We start from the raw sequence: 13691 nt of genomic DNA on the forward strand, positions 1-13691 counted from the left end.
GGAGCAACGGGGCGAGTGACTCCCTCCGAATCCCTCGTTTGGGTTCGGCGCCCGCTGGGCCCCGTCAGAGCAGCCCGGGCGAGGCTGCTGCTCGCACAACCCCAAGCTGGATGCGCTCCCTCAGGGGGCTGTGCTGAGAAATCGGGGCCCGCCGAGGACCAGTACGAGCGGCTCACGTCCGCGGGAGCAGGGACGGAGCGTAGCGGTGCACACGCCCCAGCGTCCTTCCCCTCAGCTGGACGTTAAACAGCCATGTAAACAAACGCGCCACACAACCGGTAGCGCCTCAAATATAAACCTTGCAGCAACCCCTCTCCTACTTTTCATCTATGGCCATGGGCTGGTGCATAGCTGCTGGAACAATGTGTACGGTGGGGGTGTTGATAGCTATTGTACTGAACAAAACGCTAAACCCTGCTCAGGTGCTGCTGCACCTCGAGCACCTCTAATTCCAGCATCTGTGGCTGGTGTATTTGCAACAGCAGACTTGGTTTACCCTAGCCCAGTGGTCCCCAACGCGGTGCCTGTTGGCGCCATAGCACCCACCGGAGCATTTATGTGCACCCGCCTAGTGCCCAGCAGGGGAGAGAAGCCGCAGCCTCGTGCCTGCCAGGGACAGAGAACTCCGGGGCTGCAGAGAAGCTGTGGCCCCGCACCTGCTGGGGACAGAGAACTCTGGGGCTGCAGGCACCAATGTTCTCTGTCCCTGGCAGGCGCGGGGCCCACCTAATGCCCAGCAGGGGAGAGACGCCAGGGCCCCGCTCCTGCTGGGGACAGAGTGCTGCGGGCGCTGGTGTTCTCTATCCTCATGGCTTCTCTCAGACTTCTCTCTGCACTGCCCAGAACTGCTGCCAAAAAAACCCCAAAACAAAAACCGCTCCGCCTCTGCAGACTGGACCAAATGTTTATATTTATTGTGTAAAACGCCTTAATTTTTCTTACAGATAGATAAAAAAGAGCAAATTCACATGATAAGGTGAAAGAGTAATTGCCGAATAATTTAATTAATACCTTTTACATGTAAAATTACCCTTTTTATCTTATGGATTCATATTATGTAATATAAAATATGATGTTTTTCACATTATAATACAAAATACAAAATAAGCCTTGAAAAACTGTTGGCGCCCTCCACAGTCTTCTGAAAACATGAATATGCTACTGGCCACAAAAAGGTTGGAGACCACTGCCCTAGCGTTTTGCTCTGAGTCTGAAGTAAAAGCTTTGAAAGAAAAATCATTCAACCAGTTGTTTTTGTGTTTTAGTTACAATCTATATTTTTCAAATTATAATCAATAGTATAACAGGATGAGATCTAACAATGTAGAAAGCTACCCACAGTCTGCATTTTCCTTTTTGTATAATATCACATACAGATGATTAAATATTATGACATACTATACTTTAGTGGGGAGGGATAGCTCAGTGGTTTGAGTATTAAATAGCCTGCTAAACCCACGGTTGTGAGTTCAATCCTTGAGAAGGCCATGTAGGGATCTGGGGCAAAAAATTGGTCCTGCTAGTGAAGGCAGGGGGCTGGACTCAATGACCTTTCAAGGTCCCTTCCAGTTCTAGGAGATTGGTATATCTCCAATTATTACCTTAGATCAGGGGTGGGCAACCTTTCAGAAGTGGTGTGCCAAGTCTTCATTTATTCACTCTAATTTAAGGTTTTGTGTGCCAATAATACATTTTAACATTTTTAGAAGGTCTCTTTCTATAAGTCTATAATATGTAACTAAACTATTGTTGTATGCAATGTAAATAAGGTTTTTAAAATGTTTAAGAAGCTTCATTTAAAATTAAATTAAAATGCAGAGCCCCCCCAGACAGTGGCCAGGACCCAGGCAGTGAGTGCCACTGAAAATCAGCTTGCATGAAGCCTTTGGCACGCATGCCATAGGTTGCCTACCCCTGCTTTAGATGAAGGAAGCTCATATGCAGCATATTGGAGTTGCAGCTAGCAAGGGGTGTGAAGGATAACAAGAAGGATTTCTACAGGTATTTTAGCAACAAGAAGAAGGTCACCGAAAATGTGGGACCCTTACTGAATGGGGGAGGCAACCTAGTGACAGATGACGAGGAAAAAGTTGAAGTACTCAATGCCTTTTTTGCCTTGGTCTTCACAGACAAGGTCAGCTCCCAGACTGAGTTGCCCTCAGTGATGAAAGAACAGGTTAAGAACTATTCAAGGATTTCCCTACAATCCCCTTGAATTTTCCCAACATCCCGCCCCCCACCCCAGTTTTGTGAACTAGTTACATGAACTGTTGCCAATTTAGTGATTGTTTGGACATTTGAATTGTAACTGAAACATTAATACACAGTTTGAAAGCATATAAAGTGTATACTAAAAGATATGTATTTGAAAAAGTATAATAGATTTGAAAAGTATGAACATAGACTAGCTTCCTTGTACAGCATTTGTTTTTATAACAATGTCAGTGCCTTCATTTCCATGATGTTGGCCAACCTAATAATTTCAAATTGTGATTTGTAAGCAAAGTCTAAATGAGCTCTCCCTGACAGCTAGTGATGAGCTTGGGGGAAAAGGCTTCAGGACCAGATTGTATTTACATTCACACCTAATCTACCTAGGTATCCAGCAAACAGAGCTGTGCGGCCCAAGTGATAGATTTTGGCTGGAGTTGGGTTACAAATCACTTGAATGATGGGGAAAGGGGGAATTAAATGTTGTTATTCTTATTGAATGAGTAAGGGGCGGTAGAACTGTACTTAGGCTATGGCTACACTTAAACTTCAAAGCTGCCGCTGCAGCAGCTGCGCGCAGCGCTGAGCGCGCGCTAAGTGTCAGCGCGCGCGAAGGGAGCAAAAAAATCCCCCCCTCCGCCCCTCCCCCCTGCCCCTGTGACAGCTGGGAGCAGCGCTGGGAGCGCTGGGCTGCTGGGGCTGGGCTTTGGCCGCACTGGCGCGCAGCAGAGCAGCGCTGCACAGCGCTGTGCAGCGCACTGCAGTGCTGCTGCAGCAAGCCTGCCTTAGCCTGTGTTGATTGAGGGCATCAAGAAAGAGGGTGGGGACAGGTGTTTTGCTTGATGGTCTGCCTGAGTCACAAGTACTATTTGACCTGCCCTTCTCCACTGTTTAAAGACACAGCTGATTAGGCTCCATAGATAGTCTTTTCTTTTGTTAAGTGACCACTACAGCTGAAATCACTGATAATCAGGTCTAAGTGCTTAGACCTGCTGTAGGACAGTGTTTCTGTAGAAGAGACAGCCCAGTCTGCACTAGCAGGGAGGTTCCCCCACTGAGAGCTCAGCTGAAATCACTGAGAGCTGGGTGAAAACTCAAGAGACCAACATATGTTATATAGGCCAGTGGCAGGTGGGAACAGAAGGTGATGGCACAGGGCCATTGGCAACAGAGCAATGGAGTGAATGGTGACACAATGAACCACAGTGGCTAGAATGAATGGTGAGCAGCCGGAGGAATGAGCAAGGTGCTTTCTTGCCCCCAATCTGGGAGGTGAACTCATGTAAAAGTACCTCTGAACTCCGAGTCTCCACTGACCAAGACAACACTGGTGAGTGTTAATGAGGCTGTTAAGAATGCTGGAGACACAACACAGTTCATGTGAACAAACATGGCTGTGGCATCATACTTCCTATTTAAGCAAGAGATAACATTGTCCTCCAGTTTGTAGTGCGTGATAAGTGCATTGTCACTTGTTCATCTTGAAGTTGAACACTGGTTCTGAACAAGACCAGCAAATGCTCACTATCTTTCTGCAAGAAACTCAACTGACTGGTAGAAGCATATGGTGCAACAGTGAAAGACTCAACAGTTGAAAAAGTGAAGAACTCTCTCACTACATTAAAAACAATTTTATACATGGCTGATGAATGCACCAATGCAAATGGGCATCAAGTCATTGGGTACATTATCTTGATGTCAGTGGTAGGCCAGTAGATGCAGTTCTAGATGTTCAAGTTATAGAAGATACCTCAGCTGCATCTGTGACAACCCACATCTTAGAGTTAAATACTTGTTAACTGGACCCCAAACAGATGGCTGCTTAAGCATTTGATGGAGCTGCAAACTTCTCTGGAAGACATGGTGGAGTACAAGCTTTGCTCAGAGAAAAGTGTAACCATAATCTCTCCCATACACACTGCAGAAGCCATCTACTCCAACTAGCGCTCGTACAAGCTGCAGACTCTTCAAAAGACATTTAAAAAGCTATAAATGTAATGTAACTCCACCAGAGAGGTCCTTTGGGGCCATCTGCCTGTCCCAAGTCAGGGTAAAGGAGGAGGGTTGGGCGTGGGGCTAGCAACTCCACCCTGTAAAAATCAGCTTGCTACAGAAACGCCAACAATAGAGTTAACAGAGACTTTTAGCCTAGAAAAAGAAGGGTCTTCAACTCGAAGATGCATGACGCTGGGTGGTGAAAGCCGCGAGGAAGCCACTAAGCCGATCACCCTTCTTGCAGCCAGGAGGATTACCATCGGCACATGGAACGTGAGGACCATGTACGAGTCAGGAAAGATGGCGCAGGTTGCAGCAGAGATGAGGAGCAACCTGACCCTACTAGGCATTAGCGAGACAAGATGGACGCAAGCTGGACAGAGACGACTGTTGACAGGAGAGCTGTTGCTGAAGAAATTAGAAGGAGAAGGTGGGGCTGGATAGGACATACACTACGCAAGCAGCCAACCAACATCACCAGACAGGCACTGCAGTGGAACCCCCAAGGCAAGCGGAAAAGAGGCCGCCCAAGAAATACCTGGCGACGCGACCTTCAGGTTGATAGCAAAAAAATGGGCTATACCTGGAACCAGCTAGAGCGAATGGCCCAGGATAGAAGACTATGGAGATCTGTGGTTGGCGGCCCATACCCCGGTTGGGGTGACGGGCATGAATGAATGAATGAATGATGTAATGTCTTCTTTATATTCTTTTTTCAGCAAGAGTCCAAAAAGACTGACTGGAAAATGTAGAAAATACACTGGGATGAAGTTCAAATTAGTGCAACCTGGGAAAACCCTCTGGCTTTCTCATGAGCGATACTTGGCTGTTGTCTTAAAATTACTCCAGCCATTATTACTGATGTTGGAAAGTATCTACCAAGATGGGATGGTTCTAAGTAGTGAGGCTGGTGGATTACTTTTGCTACTACGTTCAAAGAAGACTATTGCCATTCTCTCTCTCGTAAGTCTACTGTTGAAACCCCTTGGGTCATAAAACAATGCCATCCAGGCATCTGCTACCACAGTAGTAGATCTTTGTCCAGCAATAGAAGCTACATTTGGATCAATTAGAGAGCTATTCATTGGAAAAAGTACTGGAAGAAGCAAAGACTTCAGTCCAGAAGTTGACTAATGAAGGCATTTATATTGAATCCTTAAGTGAAGAGGAAAAGACAACTGAAAAAGTACACGGACTTGATTCTTAAATCTACAACAGCAACTTCTAGTATCCACTCAACCTCTACGTAGCTTTTACAGATCCCTGTCCTATAAAACACTGACAGTTGAGTGGAGTGAGGCACTACCAGCAATGGGGCTGCCATGTGCTCAGGACAGAATAGAGAATTTTAACACAGACTGGAATATCATACAATGAAAGAAAATTTGACTTCTTCATCATCATCACCAGTGGCTCGACCCAATTTTATGCTATGTTTCCTGGGATGAAAGAAGTAGGAATTCATCTCTTGCTACTCCCAGTCACAACAGCTACAGTTGAGTGTTCTTTTTCATCACTGAACAGAATTTTGTGTTCTGACAGAAGTCGCCTTCTGCCTGATCATGTGAATGAACTAATGAGCATATCAATTGAAGGAATGGAAGTACGAGACACACAAGAAGCCACCAAAGATGGATTGCATTCAAGAAGTTCATCAACAGAGTTGTGCAAAATTATAACAAGAAACCAAGAAGGATGTAGATGATGTGCTTCATAGAAGGCTTGAGTAGCTAACTTTAATTTGTGTGATGATTTTAAAAACATGAGCTAAATCTAATAACATGGTCATGAAACTTTTTAGTTTTTACTATGGTGTCATACAGCCCCCCTTCAGCCTCATGGTCCCACCCCTCAGTGGCCCTACCCCGCCCCCCATTTCAATTCCTGGGGAAAACACTGGGACTGTTTAAAAAGCTGGAAATGCACACGTCCATGGGTCTGGATCTAATGCATCCGAGGGTGCTGAGGGAGTTGGCTGATGTGATTGCAGAGCCATTGGCCATTATCTTTGAAAACTTGTGGCGATTGGCGGAGGTGCCAATGATTGGAAAAAGGCAAATATAGTGCCCATCTTTTAAAAAGGGAAGGAAGAGAATCTGGGGAACTACAGACTGGAAAAATCATGGAGCAGGTCCTCAAGGAATCCATTTTGAAGCGCTTGTAGGAGAGAAAGGTGATCAGAACAGTCAACGTGGATTCACCAAGGGCAATCTGGCCAGTCATGACAGACCAACCTGATTGCTTTCTATGATGAGATAACTGATGCTGTGTGTGATGGGTTCAGTCATGGAGACCCCCTTGGGACTGTTACCTGATGTAATGGAATTACCTCTGAGCCCATTTTCCTTGCCAGTTTGGGATTCCAAAAGCCTGCCTTGTTGAGCCAGACACGCTAGCCTGCTGCAACATAGACCCAGGTCTGTCCATGCCCCCAAAACTGCAGACTTTAACCAAAAACTGCTCTGGAGGTTACCTGACTCCAGCACCCAGACACTCAGTTCCCAATGGGATCCAAACCCCAAATATACCTGTTTTACTCTGTATAAAGCTTATACAGGGTAAACTCAAATTGTCTGCCATCTATAATACTGACAGAGAGAGCTGCACAGCTGTTTGGTCCCCCAGGCATCAATCACTTACTCTGGGTTAATTAATAAACAAAAGTGATTTTTATTAAGTATTAAAAAGTAAGATTTAAGTGGTTTCAAATAACAGACTGAACAAAATAGGTTACTAAGAAAAATAAAACAAAACACGCAAGCCTAAGCCTATTACATTGAGAAACTCTTTACAGGTAAATCTCACCCTCAAAGATGTTCCAATAAGCTTTTTTCACAGACTAGACTCCTTCCTAGTCTGGGCACAATCTTTTCCCCGGTACAGTCTTTGTTAGTTCCAGCGGGCATCTTAGGTGAAAAGCAGGGACTTTCTCATGACTAGGACCCTCTGTGTTATGTTCCACCCCCTTTTATAGCTTTGGCACAAGGCGGGAATCTTGTGTCTCTCTGGGTCCCCACCCCTCCTTCTAAATGGAAAAGCACTTGGTTTAAGATGGATTCCAGTTCAGGTGACATGATCACATATTACTGTAACACCTCCTTCTTCATTACTAGGAGCTGGCCGACACGTACAGGAAGCCTTGCAGGTAAACAAACCCATTCACAGTACATTGAGTCTGAAGCACCCTTAATGGCTTCCACTTAATGTGTTTACATCAGTAATACAAGTTTATATCTTATTCTCCTAACTCCAGACATAGAAATAATACATGCAAACAAATGGGATAACACACTCAGTAGATTATAACCTTTGTAGTGATACCTTACAAGAGAGAGTTTGCATAAAGGTTACATTATATTCACATTCAAAGCATATTTTCATAAAACATTATGAGTGCAACGTCATACTGTGAATATGGGAAAAGTAGCTGACATAATATCTTTACTTTAGCAACGCTTTTGATATGGTCTCTCACAGTATTCACAGCAAGTTAAAGTATGGATTGGATGAATGGACTATAAGGTGGATAGAAAGCTGTCTAGATCATCAGGCTCAACAGGTAAGTTCGTAGATGACACTAAGCTGGGTGGGGAGAGAGAGATACACTGGAGGATAGGGATAGGGTCCAGAGTGACTTAGACAAATGGGAGAATAGGGCCAAAAGAAATCTGATGAGGCTCGACAACAACAAGTGCAGAGTCCTGCACTTAGAACAGAAGAATCGCATGCACTGCTACAGGCTAGGGACCAACTGGCTAAGCAGCAGTTCTGCAGAAAAGGACCTGGAGATCACAGTGGATGATAAGCTGGATAGGAGTCAGCAGTGTGCTCTTGTTACCAAGAAGGCTAATGGCATATTGGGCTGCATTAGTAGGAGCATTGCCAGCAGATTGAGGGAAGTAATTATTTCCCTCTATTCGGCACTGGTGAGGTCACATCTGGAGTATTGTGTCCAGTTTTGAGCCCCCCACTACAGAAAGGATGTGGACAAATTGGAAAGAGTCCAGCGGAGGGCAACAAAAATGATTAGAGGGCTGAGACACAGGACTGACAAGGAGAGGCTGAGGGAAGTGGGCTTATTTCTTCTGCAGAAGAGAAGAGTGATGGGGGATTTGATAGCAGCCTTCAACTGCGTGAAGGGGGGGGTTCCAAAGAGGATGGAGCTAGAATGTTCTCAGTGGTGGTATATGACAGAACAAAGGTCTCAAGTTGCAGTGTGGGAGGTCTAGGTTGGATATTAGGAACAATTTAACTAGAAGGGTGGTGAAGCACTGGAATAGGTTACCTAGGGCAGTGGTGGAATCTCCATCTCTCAGGATATCTCCCCTCCACCACCAATCTGAACTTTGAAGTACAGATGTGGGGACCTGCATGAGAGACCCCCTAAGCTTATCTTCTACCAGCTTAAGTTAAAACTCTTCCAAGGCACAGTCTTCTGCCTTGGACAGATATTGCTGCCAGCACCAAGTGATTTTCACAAATATTCAGGGAAGGGTCACTTGGAATCCCCATCCCCTCAAAATATCTCCCCAAGCCTCTTCACCCCCTTTCCTGGGGAGGCTTGAGAATAAAATACCAACCAGTTGCCTTAGCAGTGTGAGCACCGACCAACCCCTTGTCTAAGGACTTTGGAATCAAAGGATTCTTTTTAAAAAAAGTAACTTATTAAAAAAGAAATAAACACATCTGAAGACTCAGGCTTTAGGCATTAAACACCAAAAATAACTTCTTGGGTTTCAGCTTAAAGGTTACAAGGAAAACAGAAGCACCTGGGGTTAGCACAGAGGAATCCACAAACCAAAACAACCAAAAATGTTCCTAATCACATGTCTTAACTTTTCCTGTGCTACTTACATATCTGGGGTTCCAAATGAGGAGTTTCTAGGTATGCTGCTGATGATTTCCCATACCTGGCTTAAAGCTTACAGCTTGTTGCTTCCTTCCCCTCTCTCCAGCCCAAGAGAGAGGAAAACAAAAAACAAAACCACACACCCAGAGTTTTTCCAATTTGAAAGGGTACAGCCTCCCTATTGGTTTCCTGGTCAGGTGCCAACTCAGGTTAAGCTTCTCTTAACCCTTTACAGTTAAGACAATTAGGGTACAGCTGTTAAGGAGAATTCTATAGCTACTGACTGTCTGGGTGTCCATAAAAGGGAGCTACCCCTTCTCATTTATCACACCACCCTTAGAGTCAGCTCTTATTGACTTTTAAGCTCTCAGCAGGCTGGGCAGAAACAGTCCCACCACAAGTGATTTCAGCATTTAAAACAACAAAAGGCTCCTAACATGAAGCCTATTTAACTCTATTTTTGAACAGTGGGGAGGAACAGGTTAAACCAGCCCAGAGACCCTTAGAGAGAGTCCATACCTCCTGGCTGGGACACCTATCCCCATCCCTCACTGCTTTCACAGGGCATTCGAGACCCTGGCTTAATGAGGTCTGTTCGGTTGAGGTTGACCCCCTCATTTGGGACAAGTTAAGCACAGTTGTTCTCCTTTACTTAGACAATAAAGACAACATTGATAACATTTCACTACCCCTGCATTCAGTACTAAAGTGATGTGTAACCCAACTCGAGCCAAAGTTGATCATTTGGAGCGACACAGCTCCTATCTGCTAGATACCTATGCAGAGTAAGTGTATTAACATAAATACAGTTTGCTACTGAAGTCTCTCCTCCTCCCCAACTAGCTGTTAGGGTAGAGTTCATTCAGACTTTGCTTACTTAGTTTTTATAATTAACATGTTGTACAGTAACAGGTTAAAAGTCTTACAGAAATCTAAGTATATTATGTCAACACTATTTACCTTTATCAAACTTGTGATCTCATCAAAAAATATATCAACCTAGTTTGACAGGATCTATTTTCCATAAATCCATGTTGATTTGCATTAATTACATTAGCCTTCTTTAATTCTTTGTTAGTCAAGTCCAGTATCAGCTGCTTTATTTTTTAACCAGGATCAGTATCAGGTTTACAGGCTTATTATTATCTGGTTCACCCCGTTTACCCTTTCTAAAAATTGGCACATTAGCTTTCTTCCAGTCTTCTGGAACTTACCTGGTGCTCCAAGACTTACTGAAAATTAACAATGATCCAGTAAACTTCTCAGCCAGCTCTTTAAAAACAACTTGGATGCAAGTTATCTGGGCCTGCTGATTTAAAAATGTCTCATTTCAGTATCTTCCATTTAACATCCTCCTGAAATAATAGTGGAATGGAAAGAGAGTTATCTCCATATGAAGAGACTATATCATCTGATTTATCCCCAAATATAGAACAGAAATATTTATAGAACTTCCCTTCGAAGGGAATAACCATATCCCTGGCAAAGGATGCTACAGTGGCATCAAGAGCCCTTTGGTTCTTGAATGTTATAGATCCTGAGGTCACTCTTGTTAATATTTTTGTCCTTATCAGGCTTGTTTCATTCATCCATAATTACTTACTCAAAGGAGTGAAAGGTATTGCAGCTTCAGGAGGATTTTGAGGGGAGAAATTTACTTTGGGGCTTACTCTAAGGAACCTGCTCAGGTTTCAGAGCTAGACAGCTCACCTTCTTTAGAAGAGAGGAGGAGGAGGAAGAGGAGTCATCTCTCCTGGATTTTTGTGTGCCTTTTCTTTCCTTTTTATATATAAACCATTTTTGCACGCTTTGGGAGCATAGAAGCTGTACTTTGACTTTGGTGAGGCTTTTTGTGGCTAGCCTTCCTTAGGGCCTGGAGCCATCTCAAGAGTTATGCCTCAGAATCCTTCCCCACTGGGTCCCATTCCTCCTGGGAGATGGGTAGGTGTGACATTCCCCTGGTGTTATCTGGACCAGTGATCTGCTGGGTCACTTCAATCCTCGATTCTGGGAGCCAGCCTTACCCTGCTCTGCTGTGAGAACCCCGACTCCTGGGCTCTTCACACACAGCCTCTAGCATGTAAGCTGCTCCCAACTACGTGAGCACTTTTGGCCAGACGCTGCTTGGATTGTGCAACTGAATGACACTAGCCACTATCTCCGGTCCTAGACACAACCCTAAGAACCTCCATCTTGCAGTGTCCAGTTATGCCTGCTGGATGCTGCAAGCTTATATGAGTTCATCAATTTAACAAAGAAATGGATATGTACCAGGCTTATTATCCCAAGGGGAGCCTCTGACACACTTCAAACCAAACACGCTGTTTTCAGGTAGAATAAACAAATTTATTAACTACAAAAGATAGATTTTAAGTGATTATAAGTCAAAGCACAAGAAGTCAGATTTCGTCAAATGAAATAAAAGCAAAATGCATTCTAAGCTGATTGTAGCACTTTCAGTGCCCGTACAAACTTAGATGCTTCTCACCACAGGCTAGCTGGTTGCCCTTCAGCCAGGCTCTCCCCTTTGATCAGCGCTTCAGTCAGTGTGTGGTGGTGGCTGTAGATGGAGGTGGAAGAGAGAGAGCATGGCAAATGTCTCTCCCTTTTATCATGTTCTTTCTTCCCCCTTGACTTTGACCCCCCCCCCCTTCGGAGTCAGGTAAGCATTACCTCATTGTAGTCCTAAACTGACCAAGGGAAGGGGGGGATGACTCACTTGAGAGTCCAACAGATCCTTTGTCCCTTTGTAGGCCAGTGTCCTTTGTTCCTGTGAGGCTGGGCTGGGTTTGTCCCATACATGTCCTGATGAGGGGTGAACTGCCCCTCTGCTCCTGGAGAGTTTTGCCTGGGCTTGTAAGCATAACTTATACTAAGGAAAAAGATGGGAGACAATGTTTGCTGGGCTTCTATTAGTGTATTTTTTTTTCCAAATCCAGATCAAGCAAATTATGTTGTTAGTTTCTGAAATATAGTCCTAATAATTCTATTATGGTGGCAATTTTTGTGCAAATAGTAGGCATGGAACATATTGTCTTTATCAAAAGGTTAGCCATTATACATGATCATGTACAGAGATAGTTTTAAGATTGTGTTGCTAACCCTAGGTCTAACCAGGTCTGAGGCCAGCTAGACAACTTTTCTCCAATTTGTAATTCTCTTCTTCTTGCCGCCTGCCAGTACCTTCTCTTCATGTTTTTCATATTTGTCAATAAGCTACAAAGAACATACAGTATGATCACTTTTGATATTGCACCCCACTACTTCCTCCACTGCATTATGTAAGTTATGTTTAGTAAAAAGAAAAAAAAAGAAAAAGAAAAAATGTTTTCCAAATACATTTAATCCTCAAGGGAGCAATTATACAAAGTATCTTATTTCAGCAGTATAAAAAGTTTTCCATTGTTAGAAAAATGCGGTGGTAGCAAAAGAAATTAATAATTTGGCAAATATACAGTCTACTATTGGTAGATAACTGTAGATTAGTAAGAACATAGAACACACAAATAATTGCAGCAGGAACTTTAATTTTCCTCTACTTTCTTCTGAGCATTTGTTCTTCCAGATTCCAGTGCAGACATCCGAGCTTCCATTTAACAATTCATTTTCTCTGGACTAATAGTTCTTTATCATATTAGTCAATGCAGCCGTTCTAATTTAGCCTGTAGGGATTTAAAATTCCCAATAGTGGTCTGCACTGTTAGTGTAGGGCTCATAGACTGAAGTTCAACAAGGTAGCAACTGACAGCATCCAAACATACATTTGTGAATCGTCGTCTGTAAAGAAGAAAAAAAATTGTCAAGAAAACTCATTTTGCTTTTGTTTATTAAAATCATGTAAGAAAAGGAAGTAGGATTCCTTCAGATAGTAATGGAATAATCTGTAAACAACAAAAACCCAAATCTGCTAACTTTAAATTTTCTAACACATAGTTAAATGAAAAGCAAATATTTTAAATCTAACGTTTGTGACTGAAGCATACAGGGAACTTGTTAAATCATTTCTATTCACCTGAGTTTTAATAGTTGCAGTAATTCAAAAACCAAATTTGTAGCTCTTGTCACTTCAGGAGTGAAATATTTGTTTGAATAATTTCTAGTATTTTTATCTAATAAATAACAATAAATGAATTTAGAAGTACCCCTTCACTCAGGGATGCCTCAGAAGAACTATGCTGACTTGTTAGGAAACAAACAACTAATTTTATTCAGTTAAATTTGTGAACATGAATGTAAACTTTGTAAAGAAAAGCACATTTACACATACAAAATGGAATGGAAAAACTGAAAATAATCAGATAAAAACATGATTCAACAGCAGGAAGGGGAAGCCTAAAATTAAAAATATGCGTTTCTTATTTTATTCATTTAATTGAAATCCTATGCTTGTAAAAAGATGCTGGATTGTCAGTCCTGGAAAATAGTCCTCATTTCCCAGAATGGGCATTGCATAGACAGATTTACTGCAAGCTTCCCTCCACTGTCCTGCCAATGTGCCTGAACCCTGTTCCAAAGGAACTATTTATGTGCTAATAAAGTTTGCAGATGACACGAAACTGGGAGGTATTGCCAATATAGAGAGGGACCGGGATATCCTACAGGAAGATCTGGACGACCTTGTAAACTGGAGTAATAG

The 13691-nt window shown here is 43.2% G+C and overlaps 1 protein-coding gene across 1 annotated transcript in view; it reads right to left on the reverse strand.

Moving 5' to 3' along the window:
- Positions 1–12377: 12377 nt before the first annotated feature.
- Positions 12378–13691, reverse strand: part of NUP155 (nucleoporin 155) — a 56595-nt gene continuing 55281 nt past the window's right edge. Inside the window, exon 35 of the mRNA XM_039543617.1 lies at positions 12378–12832. Within this exon, the coding sequence (XP_039399551.1) occupies positions 12694–12832 (139 nt within the window). The 3' untranslated portion in view covers positions 12378–12693. The remainder of the gene's footprint in view (positions 12833–13691) is intronic.

This window comes from Mauremys reevesii, linkage group 6 (genome assembly GCF_016161935.1).
Source record: "Mauremys reevesii isolate NIE-2019 linkage group 6, ASM1616193v1, whole genome shotgun sequence".
In the NCBI taxonomy this organism is placed as follows: Eukaryota; Metazoa; Chordata; order Testudines; family Geoemydidae; genus Mauremys; species Mauremys reevesii.